This window comes from Ammodytes marinus (genome assembly GCF_949987685.1).
Source record: "Ammodytes marinus genome assembly, chromosome: 5".
Taxonomy (NCBI): domain Eukaryota; kingdom Metazoa; phylum Chordata; class Actinopteri; order Uranoscopiformes; family Ammodytidae; genus Ammodytes; species Ammodytes marinus.
Window position 1 is genome coordinate 31,253,726 of NC_137234.1, and position 25,824 is coordinate 31,279,549.

The window sequence follows — 25,824 nt, forward strand, 5'->3', positions numbered from 1 at the left end:
AACTGACTTCAAAATCAAGAGAGGTTGAGCATTAACTTTTCCCCCCATCCTATAACTGATTTGAAAAATAAAATAAAAAGATGATTAAATGTAGGACATAAACAAGGCTTGGATAAGGCAAGTGCTTACAGCTTTCCCGAGTGTCCTTTGTGTTACAGAAGGGGATAACGACCAGAGAGGCGGACATTGTCAAGGCAGGTCGGCCCCTACAACGCCTCTCCGGCCGGGCAGATGGGTGATGGGGGTGATGGAGGAGGAGAATAATGGTGCCTGCCTCTTTCATCGTTACCACCACACGTTTAACTGGAAAACGCACCAAAAAAAAAAACACAGCACGTGTAGACACCATGGTAGACACACATGGATGCATAAAAGAACGTGTTCTCACCTTGCTGTGCCAGTTGTGTCTCTCTGGTCCTCTTCAGCCTTGCTCTGTGCTGCTTCTTGTTTCAAGCATCTATCGGCTCTCGTCGCTCACGGCATGCAGTCACGTTGTCTGAGTTTTTTTTTCTACTCCCATTCTCTCTTGGTTCAGAGCCGAGCAAGCAACGGAATTTAAATGAACCTCAGATTACAATAAAAAAGGGGGAAAAAAAGAAAAAGACGTAAGCGGTTTCAACCTAGCTTTGCACAGAAAAAAACCCCGAATTGTAGGCTACCAGGTGATGAGGAGGCTTAAACCTGCAGCTATTCGTTCGCTGAGAATTGAGTAATGGGGGTAGTGTGCAAACGCTAGAACAAGAGCATGACCTGTCTCTTTCCCGGACCCTCAACGCTGAGCCAGGAGGAGCAGGGGGCGGTGTCGGTCGGTCTTCCTGGGAAGGGACAGTTCTCGTCTACTCGTTCTCGTAGACCCCCGGTGGCCACCGCTGTCACGCGCACTAGCATGCATCTACAACTTCCTGTTTGGACCCTTTCACAATTAAAATATTGCTTTTGCGTTTAAATCTAGAAACTGTTCTCACGTTGGGAAATAAAAACTTAAAACGGAATGAATACAAGCAAATCTAATAGTTGTGCCTTTATTGGACACAGTAGGCTTAGGCTATAATACGGTACCGACGCATCATTTCAATGTACAGCAGCGGCGAACGCGTCATTATGTATATTATATCTATGGGGGACTGCTAACTGCAGTAACTGACAGGAAGCTAAAATAACCATTCCACTTACAGCACCTTTAATTTATTTTAAAATAGCCTAATTAAATATGGTTGTTAAATTTGATATCTTGTGAAGTAGCCTATGTGATTCTTGAAACAATTCCAAAACACCATCGAAGGCTAGAATGGCTCGCTGCCAATGAACAATGAAGTGTAAAGAAAAAATGCAAACAATAAATCCAGTAATATTTCTTTCAAACAAATTACTTGCCCTATTCCAGTGCTACTCTGTAATATGATCCTGTAATCTTGAGATCTTTGTCGACATCTGCTGGAGATTATGCAACAGGGCTCAGATTTCCGTCAGGCACTTCGTGCGCCACCTCAAGAGCCGTCGTCTTGTTTGACGAAGGACCCAACAAACGGCGGCTCAGCGTTGGCTTGCCGAAGTCGCTGGGATATTGTTTGTATTATTGGAACTTAATCCGTCTAAAATCTGAATCATCGTCTTTGAAACGCCGGTAAATATTATATTGTACGAATCTATAGTATGTCCGCAATCAAATGGGCATTGTATGCATGTGAGGTGTGCACTCTTTGAGGTTATTAAGAAGGAAATCAGCGAGTAGCGTCAGGTAAAACTGGCGCTCTCTATGAATGGGCTCTCAGACCGATGAACAGAAGTTACCAAATGAGCCGGTGTCGGTGATAGTAACACAGTGTGCACAGGATACAGCACCTGCTGGAATGTAGTTGTGCTTACTTGCACTTGGCTTTGAAGCAAAGTACAACAATACATAAATAACAAATGCGTAGTCTTTCTAATTGCAAAGTTCGTCCTCTGTTTGCTAAGCTAAAGTTAGCATTGTTCTTCCATCAATGACGTGTAAACATAAACGCAGCAAGTTCAATCTGTGCCTCAAGCCTATTGCATTCAAACCTTAAAATCAAGTTTACTGGCTTTATTGTGGCGTGACTATTTGTTTATGAAATGTAGCTTATTTCACCACAATGCTAGCCTACTTCCTCAACAGTGCACACCATCGTAGTTTGAATATCGCTCAACCCGTCAACACATGGAGCTTTTCAAATATTGTTCATAGCATTAACAGACATAGTGCTACAGTTTCTATATCTAAACCTCTTTTTCTTTGGTTCCCATTTTTTAATTGCAGTTTTGAGCTGGGTTAAGTGATCTGTTCCGATCCTTGTGGGGAAGCCACTGAAAAGGGAGCCATGTTTTTGTACCACATCACCCTGCAGCGAGCCACTGGCATCACTCATGCCATCCATGGAAACTTCTCAGGTGAGCACTGCATGCCCACTATTGTCAAATATTCTCACTAGGAACAGCTTACAGCAGTATCGGTTTTGGTTGGTTGTTCAGAGTGATTTGTGGGGCTTCTTCGTTTCACATGAAAAAACACTGAGTCCAATTTTGCTCTTCATGTCAGTATGTGTGTGTGAAAAGTTGCTTTGGACAATATTGTTTGCTAAATCAAGGTAATGTAATATTTGGGGTGTAACGGTACACAAAAGTCAGTTCAGTACGGTTCTCAGTTAACCCATTGATGACGGCTGCTGCGCGATGCCACATTGGCTCTCCTGCCTGATGCTACATCGCGCAGCATTATTACTTTATCTAATTTTCATGGCATTCCCAGCATAGAATGCACTGTCATTGGTTCAAATACACATGAGGTGGGTTTTGTTGATTTTTTTAAGACCACGTGACCACCCAAAAGTTGTGTGGTTTGCCGAAAATCATGTCAATCAAAAAAATTAAAAATTAAAAAATAAAACAAAATAATAAAAAAAATACGCCAGCTATGTCGGCGACAGAACAGTTAGTGGCGTTTGGTGCGCAGAATCAAGGTCTACTATAGACTACTGACGAAAATCACACAACACATTGCATCTATTTATTAACAATATTTAATAATTTTCTAATTCATCTAATTTTGACGATTTTTTGAAATATTTGTTGGTTTGTAAGCGCTAAGGGAGCATGTTTAAATAAAACCTGTGAACCTTAACTTTTAAATGTATTTTATTTCATGTTTCTATTTGCTACACAGGCTTAGATATTAAGGTTTTGGTAGACTTGACAATTCGTACTATTTTTTCAGAAAACCCTCAGGCATTAAGGACATGCATCCTAGATTGCCATAGTCATCAATGGGTTAAGAGTGAAAATGCAACAAAGCAAAGTGTGCAGCATTAACTACAATTGCAGTCTATAGGTATTATTCAGTATAGTTTTAGTTTAGTTTATTTATTTAGCGCACATTAACATTAATGGTGCAAGGAGGGAACAAAGCGCATTGGGCTTGTACAGAGTTCCACCCCTGTCAATAATCACAATCAAATCATATTTATAAGGCTAACAAATACACTTAATAAGGAGACAAAGTACATAAATAACCAAAATAATTAATTATATTAGATGGAGAAGGATGTGATAAATACATGTCTTGGATCGAGAAAAAAAGTGGGGCAATGGAAAGGACAGGAGATGATTATTTGAGTCATGAAAGATAAGATGTTTTTTAAGCTGCTGCTTTTTAAAGAGTGAGTGGGAGGATATGGATCTTAACAGGGGAGGTAAGACATTCCATAAAGCAGGGCCTCTATAAGACATACTAAATTGGTGATGTGCGGGAAAAGGGTAAAGATAGGTTGTTATTGTTGCTCTGTCTAGTATGATGTGAGTGTACGTTAAATGAGTGAAAAGAACATACTGCTGCAAACAACCAAGGGCTCCAATAAATAACATACTTCTCAAATAAAATTGGAAGTTCTGAACCGCTATCAAAACAAGCCTGTACACTTGGCATATATCATGACATTATTTATGCCATAATTATTTATGGCATAAATAATGTCATGATGCAGTTCGGTACAGTACGGACTCTGCGGTTCGGTACGAATACATGCATTGTTACACCCCTATATAACATTAAGTCCTTGGCATGTCCGTTCCGTCTTCCCTTCTCCTTATCATAATCTATGTTTTGGTGTTTGTGTTCGGTTTTATATGTTGTAGTTTGGTTCAAACGATTAAATTCTCAGCCCGACATTTAAAATGGGGATTATGAATTTCCTTTATCTGACTGCTATCACTGGAGTGAAATGCAACACCTTTGATTGTAGTACGAAAACATAAAAGTGTGTATGTATGTATGTATGTATGTATGCGCTATTATTTTGTTGTGGGTGAACTACGACATTCTTCAAATATCACTTGAACTACAAGTTTGATTTGCTGAACAGCAGAAAGTCAGTTAGAAATGGAAGGCTACATGATTTGGTCATTCTAATGATATTTGTTAGATAATATGGTTATAATGAATAAAAACAAGAACAATGTAACATTTCCTGATAGCACTAAGGCCATGTATTATTTTTTTGTGCTGTGGCATGAAGGAAAATAGTTTATGCAGCCATTTTGGCGAGTGTTTAGTATGTAATGTAGTTTTTAAATATGGTTAACTTCTGCTGTCAATACCTGCAAAGTCTCTGAAAGAAGTAGCTGCAGGTTGACTGGGTTTTATCATCCAATGACTGCATTTCAGCATTGTAAATGAGAATGTATAACAGTTAAGGTTTTAAGGTGGCTCAGTTTGGGAGAGTGTGTTACAGTTGTTGGTTAAAACATGACTTGAACTAAAGAGAAATGTATGTCTCTTTTCAGGAACCAAGATGCAGGAGATTGTCGTTTCCAGGGGCAAGATCTTGGAATTATTGCGTCCGGATGCCAACACGGGAAAGGTGCACACTCTGCTCACAATGGAGGTGTTTGGCATCATTAGGTCCCTGATGGCTTTCAGACTTACTGGAGGAACCAAAGGTATGTAAGCATGATTGCATGCATGCGATGGTACTACAAACATGCATTACATATTTAAAAGCCACACTATTGTATATTTTTCCTCAAGTGCTTAATTGTGAGTTATTATTGTTCATAGTTAGCTACCATTTGTACTCGAGAGCTGGTGATTAAATGAGATTGTATGAGCATGTTCCGACATGAGTTTGTGAAATCAATAATCATGTAATTAATCAGTGATGTATTTTTTGTAGATTACATTGTCGTTGGAAGCGACAGTGGTCGTATTGTCATCCTGGAGTATCATCCATCCAAAAACATGTTGGAGAAGATCCACCAGGAAACCTTTGGGAAGAGCGGCTGCCGGCGCATTGTCCCGGGCCAGTTCCTGGCTGTGGACCCAAAAGGCAGAGCTGTTATGATAGGTATGGAGGGATTCAAAGAGTTAAACATTGGTGTGGATGCAGCCGAGGACCCTCAAATAGAAAATGTCAGTTTCCCTTTAAGGACTTGTTAGATTTAACACAAATTTATAGCAAATTATAATACAGCCCTGTAAATGACCGTGACCAACTTAAGTCAAAATATTTTAATTGTGCAAAGATATTTAGTAGTTGAGTAGTAATAACACGTCTGTTATATTGGATTGCATTAAAATGCAAATTCTGCAAAATGTATTGATTTATTATAATTAGGCATGTGTTGACCCCAAACACAAGTGAAGACTAGTTGTTTTATCATGCAACCCACTTGGATTTGCTTATATTATGTTAATAAATAATATATATTTAGAGGTCTTTGCAGAATTCCTGAGACTGATGGAGCAACTAATAAAACCACCAATACTGAAAACTATTAGAATGCTTCAGTTTTAAATGATAGCCATATATCAAACTGTACTGTACTGTAAATGAAAGGAAAATAAGCATTTTTCCTGACATTTGTGTTCCCCTATAGGAGCAATAGAGAAGCAGAAGCTGGTTTATATTCTGAACAGAGATGCAGCTGCCCGACTGACCATCTCCTCTCCACTGGAAGCCCATAAAGCAAACACACTGGTCTACCATGTAGTAGGAGTGGATGTGGGCTTTGAGAATCCCATGTTTGCCTGTCTCGAAATGGACTATGAGGTAAGATCATAAAAACCCAAGGTTATGCCTTTTTAAGAGGACACATTAGTTGGTGCTGTAGAGGTGATGATTTTGTCATGTCTCTTCTCTGAATGTCTGTGGAGAAAGTTTTAAACATCTCTGATCTCAGCATAAGTTAAAGATGGAGTCAGTGATTCTGGAGATTGTTGTTGTCAAAATCTTTTTTTTGTCCAAATCAATGAATATCTCCTCACAATCCACTACCTGTCCGCTCTGTGTGCGTGCAAGCTGGAAAAAAATCCAGTGTTACTACACAGATTTGTTTCTAGCTATGGTGGGTCACTTTGTTTACATACAGGTTTACAGAGCCAAGCCTGTGTATTAACACCAGATTAGTTTTTCAGCGCACACACCCAGTACAGACAGATTGCAGGTCCTGAGGAGTTATTCTTGACTTGATTTTGACAAAAAAAACATTCTCCAGAATCACTGACTCCACCTTTTTTAAATTGTCAAGTACCATTGGTAACAACAATGACTATCCTGACGCCATGAGCATTTTATTCAGTGTCTCGGGCTGCACCCTGCCTTTACGCGGACTCATTTTGAAAACCTCTGATCTTGTATGTTGATATTGTCACTTCCCAGGAAGCCGACAATGACCCAACTGGAGAAGCTGCCGCCAACACTCAGCAGACCCTCACCTTTTACGAGCTGGACCTCGGCTTGAATCACGTGGTCCGCAAGTACAGCGAGGCTTTGGAAGAGCATGGGAATTTCCTCATCACTGGTAAGCATTTGGCCGCCTGAGGTTTCACACATCAGGAATGAAACAAATAGAATCGCCTACCTAGTTGGCAGGAATTAATACACATACACACACAGAGCAAGAATGGGATTTGTTTTCAGAAGAACCTATATAACAGGCATGGCTGTAAGCTCTCAGATGGGATAGGGTTATTACGTGCTACATAAGAGTTGGAGATATGATGAGTTTTTCATGTCTCTTCTCTGACCCAACACTGGAGAAAGATTGAATATCTCTGATCTCAGCAAGATTTTTCCAAGTCAGGATCACGTTTAGGTAGTGACTACGGTGTATCTGCATGCTTCTGGATTCAAGCTGTTTTCACTGAAGCTCAAAGAAAGGCATCCCACTAAACGCTGCTCTCTGTCTAGTTCCTGGTGGTTCAGACGGACCCAGTGGAGTTCTGATCTGCTCGGAAAACTACATCACCTACAAGAACTTTGGAGACCAGCCTGACATCCGCTGTCCCATCCCGCGGCGCAGGGTTAGTCCCAACTACTCCCTTTCTTTTACAACAGCTGCATACGAGCATGGCATCAAAACATGACACTCGGGTCATTTGATGATTTAGTCATTTTCTAATCAAGTAGATTCATGTCAATCAATCAATTTATGTGCTTCTATGTCGGGTCACTATGCGAGTTTATTGAAGTTCTCTTTATTTATGTCATTCTTTCCACTCTCCTCTTTCTCATTTGCTCCATCCCACAGAATGACCTGGATGACCCTGAACGTGGCATGATATTTGTCTGCTCGGCCACCCACAAGACCAAGTCTATGTTTTTCTTCCTGGCCCAGACAGAACAGGGAGACATCTTTAAGGTCACCCTGGAAACAGATGAAGAAATGGTGAGCAAAGTTTTGTGTGGATGGAGGGTCCTGCCTTTGTAGTGCCGTAAATGTTGCACTTCTTCTTTATGTGACAGTCAAAATCAACTTTACATTGAAACAAGTTGTATTGCCAAATATTTTCTTTTGAGGTGCTGGGCCCTTTGTGATAACATCAACCTCTAATGTGAACAACGCACATTCTCTTATATATGATTACATCTCTCAGTCTATCAATCAAATGTTTCAGCACTAAAATGTGTGTTTACAACGGTCTGTGTTGTTTCTCAGGTCACAGAAATCAGGATGAAATACTTTGACACGATCCCAGTGGCAACAGCCATGTGTGTGCTGAAGACTGGCTTCTTGTTTGTGTCTACAGAGTTTGGAAACCAGTAAGTCATTTTATCTTTCAGCAGCCCTTCTTGTTCTACCTCTTTTCCCTCTTCGATTTGATTTATAGTATTACCTTTGCAGTAGTTTCTGTTGAGACTTTAAAATCTTCAGATTGGTTTAAGAATATCCTGAATGCTCAGCTAGGGGCCAACATTCCTTTTATTTATCTTTTGCTTTATTTCTGTTATTTTTAATTTTTCCTCTCAAACATCCATTGCTCACGATGTTCTACCTTTTCTTTTGCTTCCTTTAGCTACCTTTACCAGATCGCCCACCTGGGAGATGATGATGAAGAGCCAGAGTTCTCCTCTGCTATGCCACTGGAGGAGGGAGACACCTTCTTCTTCCAGCCACGCCCCCTCAAGAACCTGGTGTTGGTGGATGAACAGGAGAACCTCTCGCCCATCATGTCCTGTCAGGTGTGTGTGTGTGCGTGTGTGTGCGCGCGCGCTCAATTTTTCCTACACAGCTGCACCTCCAAAAATACCTGGTAGCTGTATTGCTGTAATAAAAGTCTTGGATTTGAACATTGTACATCTTAGCTAATTGTTTACTCTGTATTTGTTTTTGACAGATTGCTGATTTGGCCAATGAAGATACACCACAGCTGTATGTTGCCTGTGGACGCGGACCCCGCTCTACTCTGAGGGTCCTTAGGCATGGACTGGAGGTAGACACACTTTACAACATAACATGTAGCATGTCAGAAAGGACACACTCGATGCTGGCTGAAAAGTGATGAGTTTGTTCATGTCTCTTCTCTGAGTAAAAGCTGAATTTCAGCACAAACATTTATATTATGGTCCTGTGCACTCGCACTATAACTATATCTATTACTATTGTCAGTCAATTTTCCGTTCTCAAGAAAACAGTATCCAATGTTACTGTGTACATGCACAATGTTAGGAAATGAATGTCTACACTGCATAGTTAACAAGCCTGTTCAAGGGCCATTCATTCAATTGCAGGGTGTAACCATGAGATGGCGCTCCTCCACAAAACACATTCTCACACAGTTTACTGTGTTTTTTTTAGGCCTTGGGTTTTTCAGAATGTTTTCCAGACTTACAGTAGTTTCTAGAACTGACAGTTTTTCACTGTATATTGTATATCAACTTTCTCTCACTGAAGTTTGGCTATATGATTTTTTACACAGAACGATATATTTAAACTAAACACTCCCTTTCTGGTTTTTCTGACAACAATGGCCTTTATAACATCATTGGATCAAGCCCTGCTACTGTCATGATAAAAATGTGCAATTTGATAAAATAAATCAACTTTTTTCAACTTCCTCTTTTCCTACCTGTCACAATCAGGTATCAGAGATGGCTGTGTCTGAGCTGCCCGGTAACCCCAACGCTGTGTGGACCGTACGCAAACATGTGGAAGGTATGCCTTTACTTTTTTTTTTTTATAGCTCATAAATTATTTTTATTTGAGTAAAACCCTGCTAGTAAATGTTAGATTTTATGGGATGAGATTGACTAAAGTTTTAATGGTTCACCATAAGACTGTCAGGATAAATACCTGCCAAAACTGTAGTAGTGCTGCTTAGTTTTGAGCAGAAATGTACTTGTAGGCATTGAAAAAGTGAGTGTGGGGTTTGGATTAGTGGACCTGGAAACGATCACCAAGCCAGACCAAGAGCATACAGACAGTGCGACCGCCCCAGGAAGAGAGGGAAGAAACCAAGGATAAGAGCTAAGCCTGCCTTATTAGACCATGATACCGTTTAAGTTCATTGTACCTGGGGTATTATCAAGGTTAACAATAACGTCTTTGACCGGTATCGCATGTAGTCTGGCAAATAAAAACAGTCAATGGCGAATATTTCCTGTGTGAAATATGCAAAGTAAATAAAATAAAATAAAATAAAATAAAGTGTAGCAAAAACAATGTGCGTATTTGTCACTGGGAGACTTGTGCGTTCCTTCAGATTAAAACCATGTTAAAGTAAATGTTTCATCATGTGGCTCCCTTGCACTTAATCTCACTACAGGTACTATTGTCTTCTATGCTATCTATAATTTTCTTGTGAAGCTTAGCCAAACGTTGAAGCATTTGATGTGTTCAGCTGTGGTCCATATGCTTTGCTGTCTCAGTGAAGCCACAGTTTTCTTCCCCCACCCGCCCTCTTTCCCAGTGATAACATGCTATGATCCAAAGAGAGAGAGAGAGAGAGAGATGGAGGGATTGACCCCCTGCTGTGTTACTGTTTATTTCCCATTCGTCCATTCTTCGACCCACTCTGCTCACCCGGACTATTTTGTTGTCATATCATTTGATTCATATTTGGCCTCGGAATAACTCCATCAGCATTTCTCTAATCAGTTCTGCCAACATTTGTTTTTGTCTCTTTTCATCAGATGAGTTTGATGCCTACATCATAGTGTCCTTCGTGAACGCCACTCTGGTTCTGTCCATCGGGGAGACTGTAGAGGAGGTGACGGACTCTGGCTTTCTGGGAACAACGCCTACTCTCTCCTGCTCTCTGCTCGGTGAAGATGCCCTGGTGCAGGTGTGTTCAATGTACCTCTAACACCGTCTTCTTCATGTCTGTGATGATACTGGACAACTACCTCAAGAATGAATACATCCAACAGCTTTTGGGCAACATGTTTGAAAACCTGTTTGTTCATTATTCTGTTTACACTTAGTTTTATGTCTATGCCCAAATAGTCTTTTAATATACACAATTCACCTTTTATGCACGGTGTTTCTTTGTTTATCTTGACTGCTATTTACATTGCTTAGCCTTGACAGTTGACTAAAGAATGCAGGATGTTATCAAATAGGAAAATGGTCAATACAAGTACGAACAACAATTTTAAAAGTCCTACTATTTTCTTTCTTGCCTTCTTATGTCTTCTTCTCTCTCCCTCCTGGCCTCACCATACAGGTGTACCCAGATGGTATTCGTCACATCCGAGCAGACAAGCGTGTGAATGAGTGGAAGACTCCCGGCAAGAAAACCATTGTCCGTTGTGCTGTGAACCAGCGGCAGGTTGTTATCGCGCTCACTGGTGGGGAGCTGGTCTACTTTGAGATGGACCCGGTAAGAAAGTAGATCTTTTGCTTTGCATGTGTCCACTTCCATAAATGGTATCTCCTTATGGGAATGAATTGTTTTCTCAGGCAATGGGGTCTATTCTTTTGGGCATTTCATGCCTTACTCTACTTTGACCTCTTACTTGACAAATCTCAATAGAATCTCAAAGGGACTTTAGCGTATATCTCCTACAGCACATCTCAAACACAATTTTCTTATTATTTCATTTTCATATTTAAGTTTTTTTTGTTGCAAAATGCCAGTCAACACAATGGAATTGACATTGTCATCGACAACATTTAGTGATAATTGACATGATACCTGCTATACTACAACCTCTGGTATCACTGCACAGTTTTTAAGTAAGGTCTCTGACGCGGTCTGCAAAAATCATTGACGCATATGTTGAGTTATTAACTCATTTGGATTTACTACAGAGAAAGTGTCAAATCTATAAGTGACTAAAATGATTATTGAAGGCTAAAATGAAATCGGTCACAGGAAAGAAATAACATGATGTGTGATGTGAAACGGTCTCTCTTTTTCCCTCCAGTCCGGCCAGTTGAATGAGTACACAGAGCGGAAGGAGATGTCTGCGGATGTGGTCTGTATGAGCCTGGCCAACGTCCCACCAGGTGAACAACGCTCCCGCTTCCTTGCTGTGGGACTGGTTGACAACACCGTCCGAATCATCTCCCTGGACCCTCTGGTATGAACAGAATTAAAGTTCAATAATTGTCTGTTAAGAGTGAAGTACTGTAGTGGTACTATTGCCTTGGACCAAGTTATCTTATCTAGGTGGTGGTAAATCATTCTCATCAGCATCCAGATAAAAGTTCATAGCACACTTTCACCTGTCTACTGGACTACATGTAACAATTGTTTCAAATGGGTTAATACCAGTTAGCCAAGCTCTAGAGCATAGCTTTGATTTACACACAATTTGACTCAGACAGAATCTGATATGACATGGGAAACGGAGCCTATGTGTGGGTATCCCGTTGTTCTGAGGTCCTGGGGCATACAGATTTGTCCCGACTTGATTTTTGGGGATGGAATTTGGACCAAACTCTTAACGAGGATTAAGTTAAGACTAGTGCACTGTTAATATTTCTGTGACAGTGTGGACCCTGCATATGTTGAATGGAAGACCGATTCCACTTAATCACGTGGAATCGGCGCTGACATTTACTGATTATTGATTTGTCCCAAACGCTCCAAGCTGCTTTAATGTTGCCGACCTTCTGTACATTGACATGGTCTTAACCCTCTTAATGTTTCTCATCTTCAGGATTGCCTCCAGCCATTGAGCATGCAGGCTCTTCCCGCCCAGCCAGAGAGTCTGTGTATCGTGGAGATGGGAGGGGTTGAGAAACAGGATGAACTTGGAGAAAAGGGATCCATCGGCTTCCTCTACCTTAACATAGGGCTTCAGGTATTCTTTCTCATTCTTAAGCTGAATCCAGAAATATTGCTTTTAAATTGCACCTGTAAAAGCACACATAGGGCAGCCATATCTACAGTATATGTGAGCATCGTCTCAGATTGATCTTGTACTGTCTTAAATTCATTATAAATGTTATATGCTGGTCTTATATCCATTACTCAAAGGTCTTAAATTTGTCGGGGCAGGGCTATTTAATGTTATATATTTTATTCTTCCGGGACTTTTCGAGAAGGAGATGTAGAGAGGCTACTATCTAACTAACTGCTCATATAAAAGTCTGACACTACGCTAGAGGCAGTACGGCCGTGTGTGGCTGTGATCCGCATATAAACGTAGAAGAAGAATGTGTGTCCCCTGCCTCCGAATTTGGAGTCGGTCGCGGGAAAGCAAGAAAGGAGAGAACGAAGCAGCGAAATGCATGCCCAACTATTATAAATTCAGTGAGAGGTGGAGGGAGGACTACACATATCGTGGCTGGCTTTATTCACCCCGTGACCACACCCTGCCGCTGCTTGTAGGTGCGCAACCATGATGATGATGATGTAGGTAGGCTACTGACCCAAACGCAAATCACATTTATTTTGTTCGGTAAAAATGCTTGTTAATCTATATTTATTAATTGAGAGTGAGACGTGAGTCTGCTTGTATCTCTGTCACTTTATTTCTCTCCACTCTGCACTCCCTCTCTGACGGCTAGATAAAAACTATTGCAGATACTCCCATCAATCGCAGATAGTATCCTACGTTCCATCACCAATCGTTACAACCCCAAAACTCGCAGTTTATTAACCTGCAACAATATGAAGAAGAAAAAAGAATTTCCCAAATTACCGCAGGTCCCGTGAGCATCCCACAGTTATGCACATCTGTGAATCTACAGTAGGCTAAGCCTACCACAGAATTTCACGATTTTGAAAGTGCAAAAACATTCACCGTGGAACCAATTTTTATATAGTTTCTGCCATAAGTTCTGAAAAAGAAAGTTAATGGACTACGTTATTGAATAAGTAATTCAAATTTGAAGGACATGAGGATTATTCTTCCCCAAAAATTACCCAATTGTTTTTATTTCATTCAAATATTGTATGCTGCAGCTATACAAGTGTTTAAAGATTATCTACACCAATGCATATACATAATAGATCATGTCATGTAATAACCTGTCTGTGTGTTTCTCAGAACGGTGTGCTGCTGAGGACTGTGCTGGACCCAGTAACGGGGGACCTGTCAGATACCAGAACTCGCTACCTGGGCTCCAGACCCGTCAAACTCTTCAGAGTCAGGATGCAGGGCCAGGAAGCGGTATGTCCCTCCAACATTGACCAATGACCAATACACAAAAATAAGAAGCTAATATATCTCCAACTTAATTTAAAACATTTTATTAAATTTTTTAAGCTCCTACACTTAATAATTCCCTTTTTCAAAATGAGCGAAAACAGAAAAGCACCAACTTCTCACTTTTGAGAAGCTGACGCCAGCAAATGAGGAATCGTCTCTCTCTTCCCACTGACAGGTGTTGGCAATGTCCAGTCGCTCTTGGCTCAGCTACTCGTACCAGTCTCGCTTCCATCTGACCCCTCTGTCCTATGAAACTCTGGAGTACGCCTCTGGCTTTGCCTCTGAGCAATGCCCTGAGGGTATAGTGGCCATTTCCACCAACACACTGAGGTACGGATACACACTGCAACAGTTAGACATGTCTGATTAGAACCATAGCAACCTTATTTGTCATGTTAATGAGAAATGCACCGCTGTTCAACCATCAAACACAGTGAGTTGTATTTTTACTTTCTCTTAAGAAAGTTGGATATCTGTGTGACCTGTTAGTCACATTGCAGTTGCGTTACAATACCTAGCCATCGATAAACATACAGTGCTGCTTGAAAGTATGTGAACCCCTTGAGCCGTTTGGAATTTTATTGAGTTTAACCATTATTAATTCATTTTTATCAATACCAGTATTTTTTATATGAAATAACAGATGTCTGTTTATCAATTCCACAGCTGTCATAAAGGTCTGACAGATGTGTGGTCATTTGAGTGATTTTTAAGGGAAACTCTTTGATTCTGCCTCCTCCTTCTCATCCTCTTCTCATTGTCTGCCTGACAGGATCTTGGCTTTGGAGAAGTTAGGAGCAGTATTCAACCAGGTGGCCTTCCCGCTGCAGTACACTCCCAGGAAATTTGTAATCCACCCGGAGACCAACAACCTGATTGTGATCGAGACGGACCACAATGCCTACACTGAGGCAACCAAAGCCCAGAGAAAGCAACAGATGGCTGAGGTATGAACTGCAACCTTAATGAGATAATTGTTACAATACACAATGCATTCTCACACTTATGTTCAAGTGCATGTTCTACTCTCGTCACGTTCTGGGAAATGAATGACCAATGAATGGAATAGTATTTCTGACATTGACTATGTGCTTCACTGCTAAAAACATTAAACTTTTATTTTGAGCCTTTTATTAAGATTTGAAACCACTCATTGGGCTTGAGTTGAATAGATTCTGTTGAATGTGTCAGTCGGTCAAAATGATGTGGTCATTTGCTGACCCGCTTTTGTTCCTTGTCCCTGTTGTCTATATAGGAGATGGTGGAGGCTGCCGGTGAGGATGAAAGAGAACTGGCTGCTGAGATGGCTGCTGCCTTCCTCAATGAGAATCTCCCTGAAGCCATATTTGGTGCGCCCAAAGCTGGAGCAGGACAGTGGGCCTCACTGGTGCGTCTGATCAACCCTATACAGGGCACAACACTGGACCAGGTGCAGCTGGAGCAGAACGAAGCCGCATTCAGGTGAACATCTTTGGTCTCATGGCTTACTTCATGGCTTAAGATATTTGCATTCACATGAGGAGCGAATGAACAGACAGATGGATGTCATATAAAGGGCTCGGTGGAGGGCACTGAAATTCAAAGAACCTGGACTTTTTTTTTAATGTGGTATTTGCCTTAACCATCGGACTATGGGTGTACCTAGAACGTATGTGATTGATAGTAAGCTTCTTAAATTCCCATCATGTCATGAATGTAAGTATTTTACTAACTCAAACCAAATTGCAGCTGCCATAGTGAATTTATTTGAACAGAACAGATGGTGTGCTTTCTGCTGATTGATTAGAGAGAGAGAAGAGGTTTTGGTAATGTTGATTTATTATCTTGGTGTTTCATAGTTACAGTTACAGTTGCCTCCCTGCACTGAAATAAAGCACAGTAAACACACTGACATACACTGTCAACAGTGAATTTTTCTCAGCAAACAGTATCTTTGTACTCTTATCCATGGATAGTAAGCAACTATCTTGCACAGATAGTTGTAATATATAGTTTTACTTCCTCTGTAGTAACCTCAAATGCAAAATGAACAGTTGTACTGATGTTCTGAAGAAAGGTTGCTGTAGTTTAATTTGTCTCAGACATCTGATCATTTTATGTTATTCTCTGATGTTTAATTCTGATGTTTGATTATTTGCCATAATGACACAAGAGCCCATTTCTCACCCTTCCTTTCTCCCCCCTCTCATGTGCTTGATATTTTCCAGTGTTGCAGTGTGTCGTTTCCCCAACACAGGAGACGATTGGTATGTGTTGGTGGGCGTTGCTAAAGACATGATCCTCAACCCCAGATCAGTGAGCGGAGGCTTTATCTACACCTATCGGCTCACCGCTGGAGGGGAGAAGCTGGAGTTTGTTCATAAAGTGGGTTTGACACTTCAACTTCAATACAATTACAAAGATGCTCATACTCCCTAATCCATGTAAAGGCGAAGACACACCGGCCCGATAAACGGGCGTAGGACATCGTCGGAGAGTCTGGAGGGGGCGGGGACACGTAGGCGTTGTAGATGTAGTCGGGCTTCTTTTCAGCTGATTCAACATGTTCAGTCGGCGTCGGCCAGTCTATCAGCCGGAGCAATCTGATTGGTGGAGGGCTCGCCCGTCTCTGCTCTGCCACGGCAGCGGAGCAGATATTAGTTTCACTTTTGTCAAACATGATTTAGGAAGCTATCGATAAAATCGGAGAATGTTCGGATTGTTATGTAGGCTCAACACAATCAGCACACAACATTAGATTGTCCGTGCATGACGTTTTCACATGTTTTCAGAAATAGTTGAGGTAGTTTGGACGAGGAGCGGCCACAGGTGTGTGTGTGTGCGTGTATTTATGTGTCTCTGTGTGTGTGTGTCTGCAGCATTCATTCTCTTCGTTATGACAGCCTACTTTATGATAACAGCCTACTGAATGTCATCCCGCACAATCGCAGAACGTACGGCAAGTCGGTAGGCGGCTCGGTGTGTTGGCACTTTTTCGACCGCGTCAGGGAGAATGGAGCTGACTGAATCGGCAGACTCCATTTTCTGGCGACGGTCGGTAGTCGGCCCGGTGTGTCTTCGGCTTAAAGCTGACAACAGAAAAGAGAGAACAAACATTAACTGAGTGAAGTTTGCATGTAGATGGAAACATCATGTTTACACATTGTGCCAGTCTAATATTACTGCTCTTGCTAATATGTGGTTCATGCTTGACTGGAGGGGGGCTGGGGGTTCAGCTGATACAGATCAGGGTTACAATTACATTTAGCCAATGTGACGTACTGCCGTTAGACTCTTGTGTTTTTATATGCGGAAAGTAGGACCAAAAACACAAGACCATTTAGTTTTGGGCACAAGGTGTTAGTCCTCTGGGGAAACTGTGCTTTAGTCTTAAAATACATGTTAGCAGTTCAAGGTTTGAGATGGACTCACAAGGTCATCAAAGTTGAACAGTAAGGAAAGCCTCCAGTAAAGTCTGGCACCAAACCCAGATGTGACTGCCCCTGGTACCATGCACTGCTGATGGGCAATTCCCGCAGAAACTCCAGCATGGGTGGAGGTCATCAGGGAAAATCATGGCAGTTTGTTACCTGATGTGGATTAACAAGGGAAGTGAGTCATGAGTGTTGCATTGCTCAGTGACGTCAGCCACTTGTTTCCACATTGAAGGGATTTCCCAACCACTTAACCAAGTCAGATATTTTAGATGAGTATCTGATCGAAACGGATTTCTTTTTTACTTACACATGCATGCGAACACTCGGATAGGAGACAGATTACACATCAACCAAGTCATTAATGCAGCAGTCCATTAAAACCTCCAGTCTGCTGCACATAGACTACAGGAAATCCCATTATGTTTGGCTCAATGTTGTGTGATGTGGTTTATGTTCCAATGGGTCTGGTAAGCTTAAAGATGCACCAACGCATTAACCCATTGATGACTATTGCAATCTAGAATGCATGTCCTTAATGCCTGAGGGTTTTCTGAAAAAATAGTATGAATTGTCAAGTCTACCAAAACCTTAATATCTAAGCCTGTGTAGCACATAGAAACATGAAATAAAATACATTTAAAAGTTAAGGTTCACAGGTTTTATTTAAACATGCTCCCTTAGCGCTTACAAACCAACACATTTTTCTAAAAATCGTCAAAATTAGATGGGGGAGAGAAAAAAAAGAATAAATAATATAAAATATTTAAAAATAATGTGCTAAATGAGGTTATAATCCTGCTTCCTTTTAGCATGGATTGTAGTGACTGAGTGTGTAGTGGAGGGATAAAGATAGACAGATATAGGAAGGAGAAGATAGCTTTATTTTATTATTTAATTCAGTTATCACTGGCACCATAAATCCGACTTCCCAGTACAACTGGAACGCAGACTCTTGCTGTCAGGAGCCGATCAGCTGGTCCAAACGGCTGTATACCACGGAGATGAAAACGAAACTGAAACTTAACTATCGCCTGGCTGGGCTGAATTTGAGTTGGAGCAGCAAAATATAGCCTAAATTCATAAATATTGTTAATAAATAGATGCAATGTGTTGTGTGATTTTTGTCAGTAATCTATAGTAGACCTTGATTCTGCGCATCAAACGCCACTAGAGGAGAGACAATGTGGCATCGCGCAGCAGCCGTCATCAATGGGTTAAGAGACTTGATGGGTGGAACCTGTGCTAAATGACTTTCTCTGCTCACTTACCAGACCTCATCCCTACTGAAGATGTTAAGACAAGACACTCAACTGACATATTGTGACTCATTACTCATGTCATTTTGTCTTAAAAATATAATTACCATATAACTACAACTTTTAACTGTGTTTAGTGAGAAATTGGACCCCTCCCCTTCATAAATGAGATCTTCCACCTTTTTCAAGAAATATGAGCTGTTACTGTTTGAAGAAATCTGCATCTCACCATAATATCTGCTTAACGCAGCGTTAAACTGTGGCTCATTGTTTCCTTTTGCTTTGCGTGACAGACGCCGGTAGAGGACGTGCCTTTGGCCATCGCTCCATTCCAGGGCCGGGTCCTAGTGGGAGTCGGGAAACTGCTGAGAATCTACGACCTGGGCAAAAAGAAGCTGCTACGCAAGTGTGAAAACAAGGTAAGGCAGGAACACAAATACACACACATCTATACACCTAAGGTTTCCCTTGTCCAATAAAGAGAAATCAAACCGATTTTCTTTTCCAGTATACGTGTCATGTCTTTAAGTGTGCTTTTCTTGCTCTCTCCTCTTTAGCATGTTCCCAACCTGGTGTCTGGCATCTACACCATCGGCCAGCGGGTGATTGTGTCTGACGTTCAGGAGAGCCTGTTCTGGGTTCGTTACAGACGCAACGAGAACCAGCTCATCATCTTCGCTGACGACACGCATCCCCGCTGGGTCACCACGGCCTGTCTGCTGGACTACGACACCATGGCCTCTGCTGACAAGTTTGGGAACATAAGCATAGTGAGTAATGGGGAGTATTCAGAGAACCCAGTAGAATGCACTGAAATGAAATATATATAGTATACGACGCATCAATTAGGCTCAGGGGCCAGTCAAACATATGAGACCTAGTAGAACTGACCAGCTAAAGAAGTACATGCCTTCATTTTCTCTTTCATTTTCTCAGGTGCGTCTTCCCCCCAACACCAGTGACGACGTGGATGAAGACCCCACAGGGAACAAAGCATTATGGGATAGAGGCCTCCTCAATGGAGCGTCACAGAAGGTACAACCATCATTCTCCAAACAATCCGACGCTTTACAAACATTTCACTATTGCATTTATCTACATGCTTTCCTTTTTTTTAAGTTTATAAGTTTATAATGCAGTGCAGTAAGAAGTTAACCTTGTGAACCAAGTGCTGAGTGTGCCGATGCACAAGCCTGACTTAAAGGCGTGTATTGGATCTGTTTGTGTGTTGAGGCCAGGCAAATAAAATGATTCAGGGCGGCTCCTGCTACCGCCAAAACATCAGGCCTGTGAAGGAATCCAGCCAGATGCACTAATCTGCCCCCTCAAACTGCCAACACACTTACACTGTCAACCACAACTAAGACCTACTCACAATTACTTAGTGTGTGTGTGTGTGTGTATGTGTCTGTGTGTACAGATTGAAGAAACACATAGTATCACTCATCATCCCATCCTTAAAATCTGGTTAAAAACTGTTTAGATAGCACATAGATTGGAAAAGTCCCCCCTGAGTTAGATATGAGTTTAGTATGGAAATGAACCATGTTTGTTTTTAGATTTGGGTGTGGGTTACTGGACTTCTCCTCATCCAAAAGTGTGTGTGTGTGTGTCTGTTTGCATCCAGCTGGATGAACGAATTGTCCGTACATAATTTGTCTTAATTCTGTCCTACATTAAATTAGATGCATTCCACTTTAATTTGATTAATGGATTTCAGAAGACCAAGGTTAGGAAGATGCAGCTGTCTGTTAGGCCAAGTGAATGGATTGACTGTCCCAACCCCAAATGTCATAGTGTGACTGGGATTCCTGCCAATATGTTTCAAACGGTCTCTTCTAATATATCACTTCCATCAGCACTAAGGCAAAGGTTTACCGCTGTCAGGTTAGACGGCAAATACATTGTTGAATTTTGCATATTCTACCATACAGACCAAACGTGGTCATTTTGACCTAGTAACTTTGTTGGCCGCTCTTCTCGCCTGTCAAGCGCAATCGTTTGAAGACTTGTAGTGTCCTTAACTTTCCCAAGGCTCCATAAGCCTGTGCTGACCTCCTGCCCTCAGCTCCTCTACTCTTAATGAATAAAGGCATCTTGTGAGTCATGCTTTGAACTGCTTGGCCTTTGTGACTCAATTCCTGGGTAAATTGCCATGACTTGTAATAACTTTGGTGATCCTCGGATGTGTGTCATTAAGCGATATCATCAGGTAAAAATGTTGCTTTCGGTCTGGTTTATTGGTTTATGACCAAATAACTGCACATGTGTGTTTTGTGCTAATAAGCGTATGTCAGCATGCGAACTAACTAAACTAAGATGACAAACATTGTAAACAACACACCTGAACATCAGAACGTTAGCATTTGCATACCTGCAAACTCGTCGCTTAGAATCAAAATATATGACCCACGTGAATCGTATAGATCCGAAGAGTTTTTGTTTTTGGGGAGGGGGGGGTAGCGGCAGCTGCCAGAGAAGTCAGCCAGCGCTTCCCAGACTGGACTGTGTGGGCGAGTTACCGTAGTGTGAGACAAGGGAATATCGTTATCTTGGCAATAAAACATCTTTGGTAGATGTCATGAGTATTGTCCAATCAGCGTTAAGATCGGGCACAGTAAAGCATTACTGCTGCCGCTGTGTGTTCAGACTTTAGAATTGGCTAAAAGTCTCAATCAAAGCCCTTTTGATAATAAGAAATTAGAGGCTTTGATTAAACACTGTCAATGCTTCAGAGGTTAATGTAACAGCCTACTGAAACAGAAACTATACGGAGGGCTCACTGTACAGTTTAGTCGCGCTGTCAGTTTGCCGACATGGCTCTCTGTTAGACTCGAGACATAGAAAAAGATCGCGGAAGCCGTTCCCGTAGACAAAGTTAACGGGCAGGATATCCCCGACTGATTTCATCCATCAAACCACAGAGTTTTTTCTCAGCGGCGTCTCACTCGCTCACTGGGTCTCCCGGGTCCCGGTGATTTTCACCGTCACAGCGATCGACTCGCTGCTTTGCTGGGGCGGAGACTTTGTGTGAAGGCGATTTAACATCACGGTCGTAGACGAATGTTATAACTTTATGCTGCATAGTTTGCACTGCACTGTTGACCCACACAGGACTCTTAAGTGAAGCTGACAGTTTAATGAGCGCACATTGCAGAAATGAAGTGTCTGCAGTGCGCTCACAATCAGAGCCGACCGACAGCCCCCCCCCCCCCCAATTTATTTTTAGTTTTTAGTTTGTGTGTTTGATATTAACATCATATTATTATATCGTACAAAAAAATGAATACAATGTTTTGATCTAGATAGCCTAGTTAATAGCCCAATAATTTAATCAGTTCATCTGGGAGGTAATCCAAGTTTAACTGATCACGTCACGTTCACGTCCAGTGTGTATTGAGTTTATTTAAAAACATTTGGAAATGGGGCTCAGATGCCCATGCACTGTATAACCTATTTCAGCATTTCGTCTGTGGAAAAAAAGATAGCTGGACAACAGAGTTCTTCTGCTTCATTCCTCTAACTGCATTTAAATGTATTCACTATATTACAGAGAAATATGTCCCATAAAAGAAAAAGAGCACCAAGCCCAACCCAGAGGACCCTGCATAATATTTTATTTTAAATGAACATTTTAATGGAAAATCCAAGAAGCTTCTAATTCATCCGACCCAGTGTCTCCAAATTATTTGTTCACACAAAATTCCTCAGATTTAGCCTCTTAATTTCCCTCTCAAAGTGCACCAGATTCATGCATTTCACTTTAAAAAGTTTTAAAAAAATCTCCCGGGGGGGCATACCCCCGGACCCACCTAGGAGGGTCAGGATCTCAGCTGGCTATTATTTTCACCCAGCTGGACATTGGAGGCAATAGTGGAGAACTCTGGTTGTGTGAATGATATTTAACAATAGCCAATCGTTTGGACAGCGAAAAACACCCGACCCCCCTAGAAGGGACGGGTGTTTGTCACCTTTTTCACCTCCTATGAGTTTGCAGGTCTGATTTGATTGAAGGCACTTTAGCATGTTGACAGCATTTAAGAAAAGGCATCACTGCTCCTAAGGTAAGGCCTCTCAGAGATGCTAATGTGGCTGTAGACTCAGTCCTGCTTTCTGAAAGAATTTCAATGAAAAATGTATTGGTTATTTGCAATATTAAATATGCCATCCAACTAACATTGGGTCTAATGGATGACCATTGTGGTTCATCAAGAGAGTTTGACGGTAACGCAGTGAAAGGCTAAGCATACATGTGTGATGTGAATGTTAAGGGAGTGTGTTGAAAAAAATCAAACGTAGATCAAACAAACGTCTTATTTTAGTGCTCTGCGGTTTATATTGAGTCTTACAAAGGATTGCTTTGTCCCCTTTAGTTGATCTCATCCAGACTGTTTCATCAGAGAGAAGCTGTGTTCATGTACATGCCTGACATAGCTGTGTCTAGGCCACAGAATGGATTTTAACTTGATAGCGCCAGTGTCATGTATGCCGTTTGCAAACTAATTCTGGGCTTTTATTACTTCCCAATGCTGCCTTTGTATCCAAGGTACATCCTGGTTATTACCTCTAATTATTGACACAGTAACACAGTAAGTTTTTGATGGTTATTGGGTTAGATCTGACCAACCAATTTCCTCTGAGGAGTACAGCTAAATCAGGACGGATGACCTGGGGACTAAAATAACACATCCGCTGCTTTGCTTTGATCTGACTCGTCTCATCTGAGCTCCTTGTTCTATTCCATTGGAGTAACTGTAGCCCTATGGAAGTTACCTTGTTCTATTCCATTGGAGTAACTGTAGCCCTATGGAAGTTACCTAATGTAGTCGGTCACGTTGCTGATATGTCATTCAAAGCTTTCTACATCACCAAGTTAATAATCAAAATGGCTGTGTCTGTATTCATCATAATAAGCTGGATTCTTCCAAATACTGTCAAAACAAGAAGCGTTTTTCAACACATTGAAATGAGACATGACTCTGTTTGTCTGCCTGTGTTGTGTCTGCAGGCTGAAGTGGTGGTGAACTACCATGTAGGAGAGACGGTGTTATCTCTGCAGAAAACAACACTGATCCCGGGAGGTTCTGAGTCCCTGGTCTACACCACTATCTCTGGAGGCATCGGCATACTGGTCCCATTCACCTCACATGAGGTAGAGCATCAACAACAGCAGAAGAGCATTATGTCCCATTGTGGCCCTCCAAATGCGCTATTTCATTCTCAGTCCCATTTAGGGGTGTGAACGTTTACAAATAATTCTGAACGGTTACAGCAAGGCAATTTTTGAAATTAGATGTAGGGTCAACGTACAGACGAGATACAGTAGGCCTAAATGCCTCATTTGTAGCTGCTGAGCCAGAGTGCTGCTTGTGAGTCAGGCATTCATTCATTTCTACTCTGTGGACAGACATACTAGATTAATATAGCCTTTAACAAGGTTTTATGCAGGTTGAACAGGTGTATTGATAAAGTGTGGGCTTAGTTGGTGTTATTTGTGATGTGAAATGAATGAATGCATGTCTCCAAAAAAATATTGAAATCATTTTCAAAACTTTATAATAAAAAAAAAATACTAGTTATTTACGAACCGGTTACACTTGTACACATGCACATCCATAGTCCCTTTCCCTCATGCATTTGATTACCCTGAATTGGTCCAGTTGTCCTTTTTCTGTCCATTCTAATTTCTCTTGTTCTTTGTCTGTTTTTCCAGGACCATGACTTCTTCCAGCATTTAGAGATGCACATGCGCTCTGAGTTCCCTCCACTGTGTGGCAGAGACCATCTCAGCTTTAGATCCTACTACTTCCCAGTCAAGGTTGGTATCTACTGGTGTTTTTACACAACAGTGTACTAATATTTTTAAAAGGGCTCATGTCATCTGTTATATTCATCTCCTTCAGATGTGCATTCCAGCATCACAGACTGTTATAGAGACCGATAGGTTTTGAGTCGGGTTGTTTTTTTTTTCTCTCTTCAGAATGTGATTGACGGGGATCTGTGTGAGCAGTTCAACAGCATGGACCCTCACAAGCAGAAAAGTGTGGCAGAAGAGCTGGACAGAACACCGCCTGAGGTCTCTAAGAAACTGGAGGACATTCGCACTCGCTACGCCTTCTAACTGTACAAATCGCACTCATCACCAATATTACACACACATCCTGCTGTCCCACTGTTTGCCCATTTAAGGAGACAAATGGACAACACACGTATGGACTATGTGGTTTACTGTGTACAGAGCAGACACACCTCTTTACATGGAAGAATACAAAATGGCGTCACACTTTTAATTCCCATTCTTGGCCTCTACCGACTTAATTACTGAGAATTTTCTGTATGTTTTTCACACCTCCCGTCAGCAGAAACCACACACACAGCGACACTAAGACGCATCACAGTAACAATACAGGAAGTCTCTAACACAGGTTAGATGGTGCACTTCCATCGACACGTACAGCCGTGTGAACAGCATTCTCACACACAATGCTGTGATGAGCGACACACACAACTGTGAACAAAATTAACACGCATCTGATTACGGGAAGCAGAGGCTCGAAAGTACATACACACTGAACCCAAATCTGCAAGTCAATACATTGTTTTGTGTTTTTAGCTCATGCCAGGCGGAAAAGTCTACTGAACAGACTGAAAGGACATTGTGTATAGAGGTTGATGTCTGGAGAGGACACTCTGGAAAGCTGAGAATGTTTTAGTGTCAGGTTTTTAACAAGAAGGTGTTTTTCAGTTTTTTTTTGTCAGCAAAATGAAACAAACAGGTTTTTGTATGGTATGAATTTTTTTTGTTATGTGGATTGATTTTTATGTTATGATGCACATACCATGGTGTAACATGGTATAATCAAATCCTTCTCAGCCCCTTCCCCTACCTGTCTGTTCAATAACATGATGGGCCCCAGGCTTATAAAGGGTCTTGCTTACTCTCAGGACTGGGACAAACCCAGTCTAAGGCCCGGGCCACGGTTCAAGAAGTGTTGCCATGCTGAGGCATTAGACAACTGAACCCAGACTAAATAAGTGGGTGAAACAATACTGTAGGTTAGCACTGGGTGTTTTTTCCCAGTCCTGTAAAATTCCCAACCTCAGCCACAAGCACAGACATAGCATTCCTCAGTAGTCACTTGAACTCAGGGGTTTGTGGGATGGGGGCAGTGGTCTGTTTTTGTAAATAAAGTTGTTTTTTTCTGTGCTTTATAATACCATGTGTTTGTGTCATTTCCTGCCACTGTGTGTGGAGAA

At 41.5% G+C, this 25,824-nt stretch overlaps 1 protein-coding gene across 1 annotated transcript; it reads left to right on the plus strand.

The window, feature by feature from the left end:
- The first annotated feature begins 1,510 nt into the window (after positions 1-1,510).
- Positions 1,511-25,784, plus strand: sf3b3 (splicing factor 3b, subunit 3). The gene is made up of 27 exons (XM_080027275.1): positions 1,511-1,624; positions 2,279-2,409; positions 4,798-4,953; positions 5,187-5,357; positions 5,890-6,062; positions 6,672-6,813; positions 7,203-7,315; positions 7,543-7,680; positions 7,951-8,054; positions 8,309-8,474; positions 8,630-8,725; positions 9,375-9,447; positions 10,425-10,576; positions 10,958-11,113; positions 11,661-11,816; positions 12,399-12,542; positions 13,734-13,856; positions 14,071-14,225; positions 14,668-14,842; positions 15,151-15,356; positions 16,103-16,259; positions 18,861-18,986; positions 19,125-19,337; positions 19,504-19,602; positions 23,576-23,719; positions 24,281-24,385; positions 24,548-25,784. Exons 2-27 carry the CDS (start codon positions 2,340-2,342, stop codon positions 24,686-24,688), a joined length of 3,654 nt encoding a protein of 1,217 aa, XP_079883401.1. The 5' UTR covers positions 1,511-1,624; positions 2,279-2,339; the 3' UTR covers positions 24,689-25,784.
- The last annotated feature ends 40 nt before the right edge of the window (positions 25,785-25,824 follow it).

Bases quoted from the DNA above. Each gene is read 5' to 3' on its own strand.
- sf3b3 (XM_080027275.1), top strand. From the start codon at position 2,340: ATGTTTTTGTACCACATCACCCTGCAGCGAGCCACTGGCATCACTCAT. The intron at 6,063-6,671 runs GTAAGATCATAA...GTCACTTCCCAG, and splicing joins GTCTCGAAATGGACTATGAG to GAAGCCGACAATGACCCAAC. The intron at 12,543-13,733 runs GTATTCTTTCTC...TGTGTTTCTCAG, and splicing joins ACCTTAACATAGGGCTTCAG to AACGGTGTGCTGCTGAGGAC.